The sequence below is a fragment of the Etheostoma spectabile genome, chromosome 7 (genome assembly GCF_008692095.1).
Source record: "Etheostoma spectabile isolate EspeVRDwgs_2016 chromosome 7, UIUC_Espe_1.0, whole genome shotgun sequence".
NCBI lineage: Eukaryota > Metazoa > Chordata > Actinopteri > Perciformes > Percidae > Etheostoma > Etheostoma spectabile.
Window position 1 is genome coordinate 25,625,964 of NC_045739.1, and position 4,303 is coordinate 25,630,266.

The following is a 4,303-nucleotide window of genomic DNA, read 5'->3' on the forward strand; positions in this document are numbered from 1 at the left end:
CTGCTCTCCTTCCTTTTAACAAGTCCTGTGTGTGTGTGTGTGTGTGTGTGTGTGTGTGGGGTCACTATTGCACTCACATGAATTCTCACATAAATACTTTTTTTTTTTTTACTGTCTGCCAGTTCGTGAGGTTTTAAAAGTTTTTAAAAAAAATATAAATGGCATTTTCATAGTGTTGTTTGGAGATAAAGAGATAAAAGCAACAATGTTCTTCTACTACTGTCTAGTTCTGTTGGTACCTCTGTTGCATTTAGGTTGAGGAAGATATCTCAGAAGTGGAAATCTTAAAATCTCAACAAATTAAACTAGAACTACTTTAACTTTTAACTGTACGGGGACATTTATTTAGCAGGTTAAGTTTGTAATTTGGGTGAATTGAGCTATAAAGCAGATATGCAAACTAAATGATTCTTGACTGACAGAAGCAAAAAGTAGACAAATGTACGTGTGTACGTGTGTGCGTGTGTGCGTGTGCGTGTGCGTGTGTGTGTGCGTGTGTGTGAGAGAAATTAGCTCAAGTGCGAACACCTGCCCCAGTTGTCAGAGGGGCCTGGCATCCCCACCTGATGCCAATTACCTCATCGGTGTGAGACCTGATTGGTCGACCCAGGTCCCAACACTTAAAAAGGGCCGGTGTCTGTGTAACAGCCAACAGTCAAAGCTGTTTCAGAGTTTTTTGGTGGTCTGAGCAACACTTGTATTCTTTTGTTGTCGGACTGCATTTGTAAAAATGTCTTTTGGATTTTGTGTGAGGTGAAATTACTTTTCTTTATTTCAGCAAATACTGCATGTTAATGTGTCAATTTTTTTCTTTTTTTGTATGTGTGTGTGTTAACACAATCCCCTTTTCTTTCAGAGTGCTTGTGCTTTCGCTATTGACTTTTGGCCAGCATGCCCAGGGTAAGAACTCATGCTACACAACACGCTAACGTCACTGTGTCCACGTTCGGACCCTTATTGGCTAACGTTCTATCGAAACATCTGTAAAAATGATCAATTTAGGTTTTAATTTAATGGTGTAGAACTATTGTGACTTACCTTTTCTAAAGGTATGTAGTGTTAACTCGTTACTTTAGCTTTTACTTTACAAGAGCCGGCTAAAGTACGCTGTTGCCAATTAATCAGCCGTAACCAGACACCGCTACAGACAATTAAAGTCCCATCAATGCTGTCAAAACTACTGGATCTTCTGTCCTTCACAACAAAATGCCATGCTTCAACACCTCTGAATTATGCAATAAGAGCTCCTTATTGTCTATTTCAGTTAGAAATGGAGGAGGAAAATCCATTGCCTGAGCAGTCTTGCGTCTTTCCCTCATTTCATATACTAATTAAACATCTAAGTGTGTGTATATGTACATTTAGGACAATTTATATGTAGATTGTTAGATCGGTATACATCAGTTCTGTTAACATTTTGGTGATCGGAAATGTAAAGTACTGCAAAAAGACCAGACCGTGCGCCTGGATGACTGTGGACAGTTCAGTGCGTTTATAACACGTTAAACCTCTTTTCTAATGTTTTCTAGCACTCAGCTACAGAAGTGGAGGCTCCAACGAAGTTAAACCTTACTTTGGTTTTGAAAGAAGCCTCAAACCTGCTTCATCTGAGAACCTGAAGCCAGCTACTGCACCGCGTGCAGGCAGCGATCGTGGTTATGGTAGGCTAGTAGATGGATACAGTCAAGAAGGAAGTGTTTCTAGTTACAGGCCTGGCCCCCCGATCATTCAGAAACCCAGACAACAAACCCAGCAGCCGCTTCTAACTAACTCCAATGCAGGAGTCCTGACGAAAGCTGAAAGTCCAAAGACTGGAGACCCGATGTCGGGCATCGCATCAAGTTATGGTATTATGATGTATGCTTCGCCCCAATCTGAGTCCACTTGGCAGCCCAAGCCCCCGCAGCAGTTGTACCAAAAGAAGTCCCAGCAGACCTCCTACCCAGACTACCCATTTAAGCCCCAGGAACCCACCAGCATGCTGAGGCCCCAGCAACGTGCCTACCCATCTAAGCTCCATGAAACCTCTGACCCAGTTAGGCCGCAGCAACGTGCCTACCCAGACTACCTAGCCAAGCCCCAGGAACCCGCCAGCATGGTGAGGCCCCAGCAACGTGCCTACCCCCCGAAACCATCAAGCCCCAGGCACCTCCAGCATGGTGGCCCAGAGCAACTGCGACAGGGACTACCCATAAGCCGGAACCGCAGCATGGTGAGCCGACTTCGTGAAGAGATGTCTAATTCAGAGAATACGATTTCGTGGAGCCCCCCCCACTGTAGAACATTGCAGATCTCCAGAAACCTGCTGACCCGGTTGCATCCCAGCAACGCGCCTACCCAGACTACCTATTTAGGCCCCAACAACGCGCCTACCCATCTAAGCCCCAGCAACCAGCTGACCTGGTTAGGCCCCAGCCACGTGCCTACCCATCTAAGCTCCAGGAAACCTCCGACCTGGTAAGGCCCCAGCCACGCGCCTACCCAGACTACCCATCTGGGCCCCAGCAACCCGCCGACACAGTTAGGCCCCAGCAACACGCCTTCCAAGACTACCGATCCAAGCTACAGAAAGCTGCCAACCCGGTTGGACCCCAGCAACGTGCCTACCCAGACAACTCTGGCATGTTTCCTTATCAGGGAGGTGTTTCTTCTGGCTCTAAACCCACCGACTCAAACCCAAAACTGAATCTTCTGCCAAGAAGTTCAATGGCATCCCCAGACCATCCTAGGTGGCAGCAGCTCCTAATACCTGTACCTGTGCACAACAGATATCATTAACCTTTTGGTATCCTGATGTAAGTTTAACATAATGGTACAGATTAACATATTTATACAATGTTCATTGTGTTATGCTGACCTTAGGGTAAAGGATTGTGATGTTTTCCAAACTAGCTCATTGTGGGTTTTTTGGTTCTCAGGTTCCTGACTTTCTTTCTGGAAGCTGTCTGGGTTTTTTCCCCCAATAAAAGTACTGAAACTGCACTCCCTGCCAATGGTTTTCATTTGCAATTTTACTCTGCTGCACAGTATTATAACCGACTGGTAATATTTTTGAACATGCGCTATACCAGATGTTATGTTGAACTCTGGGCTTCTTACCGGTAATTGGGTCTACACTCTTGGTACAATGACATTTTGAAGGGGTACTGGATGTTGCTCGCATGCTTGATGCATATAAAAACTGACAAATCGGTAACATTAAAACCAGATTCTTGTGTGTTAAACCTCCTAAATTGCCGAACCCAGAGGGGACATGAGAACTGAGACAAACAGTGCCAGACTGAGACTGAACAAACATGGTTTATACCCAGCTACAGAAAACTGTCAAATCTAAACTCCACAACTAGAAATATGGACAGTTGGTGGGTGTAAAGTTTGAGGCTGGGAATAAAGAGTCTGAATCCCTGTTCTATGCTACAACAGTTCCGCAAACTTAGCTTGTATTGCATCCCATAATAAATACACATGCTTGGTTTTTAAGTAACCAGCAACTTATTGTTTTACTTTATGATTTAATGAGTGGGGTTTGTATTATGATTTGGCAATGTAATTTACATTTATGCAAATTTGAATTAAAGGAGCATACAGCTGAGGTTCTTTAGTCAAGACTTCAAGAGCAGGATTATTGTAGGATTTGTATTCTTTACAGTAATTTTTGTATCATATTTTTTTCTTTTCTGGGGTGTTTTACCTTTTCTCCTGTTTTTCAATGAACTTCCAAAGCCACATGTTCAGGCCACACCTCCACCAGTAATGCTAGAGCAGTTTTTCCTCTTATCAGGAGCCTGTTACACCCCCCCCCCCCCCCCCCCCCCCCCCTCATTGGCACTGAGTGAGTAAAACGATTTTAAAAACAGGGATTCAGGATTCTCATGAGACAAAAAAAAAAAAACTTCTGAACTTGATTTAACGTTGTGAAGGCAAAGTATCTCGTCTTAGTTCAGTGTCTTTTCACTTTTCCCTCCACTTGTCACTTCCTGTCTCCTCTTTTCTCTCTTCTCTCTCTCTCCAAGGTTCTTTCTTCCCTCCCCCCCCCCCCCCCTCTCTGTGATAGCTGTTATTACGTTAACTCTTATCCTGTTGGGAAGATATGACAGTGACTTGCTTCTTTTGTGCATTGATGTGGTGGTGCTGTGTGTGTGTTGTGCCAATGACTGTGGTCTGTGGTCTTTGTTGCGCCCTTGTCATTACGCAGCACACTAAGGTTTTGTGCGTGTGGTTTAACATGACCCAAGCTTTGACACATGTTTGACAGTTTGAAGCTCGTCCCTGCCAGGCTTCACCATGATCCCAGTTGATCTGT

General features: G+C 44.4%; 1 protein-coding gene across 1 annotated transcript; it reads left to right on the forward strand.

The window, feature by feature from the left end:
* Positions 1-671: 671 nt before the first annotated feature.
* LOC116692683 (calcium-binding protein P) lies at positions 672-2,978 on the forward strand. Its single transcript, XM_032521165.1, has 5 exons — positions 672-753; positions 857-900; positions 1,530-2,124; positions 2,367-2,795; positions 2,919-2,978. The coding sequence occupies exons 1-4, from the start codon at positions 731-733 to the stop codon at positions 2,776-2,778; spliced, it is 1,074 nt and encodes a 357-aa protein (XP_032377056.1). The 5' UTR covers positions 672-730; the 3' UTR covers positions 2,779-2,795; positions 2,919-2,978.
* Positions 2,979-4,303: the final 1,325 nt, after the last annotated feature.

What these genes read in the sequence shown, in the direction of transcription:
- LOC116692683 (XM_032521165.1), top strand. Translation starts at nt 731, where the DNA reads ATGTCTTTTGGATTTTGTGTGAG. An exon ending in TCTTTTGGATTTTGTGTGAG is followed by an intron (nt 754 to 856) that starts GTGAAATTACTT and finishes CTTTTCTTTCAG; the next exon opens with AGTGCTTGTGCTTTCGCTAT. An exon ending in TTTTGGCCAGCATGCCCAGG is followed by an intron (nt 901 to 1,529) that starts GTAAGAACTCAT and finishes AATGTTTTCTAG; the next exon opens with CACTCAGCTACAGAAGTGGA.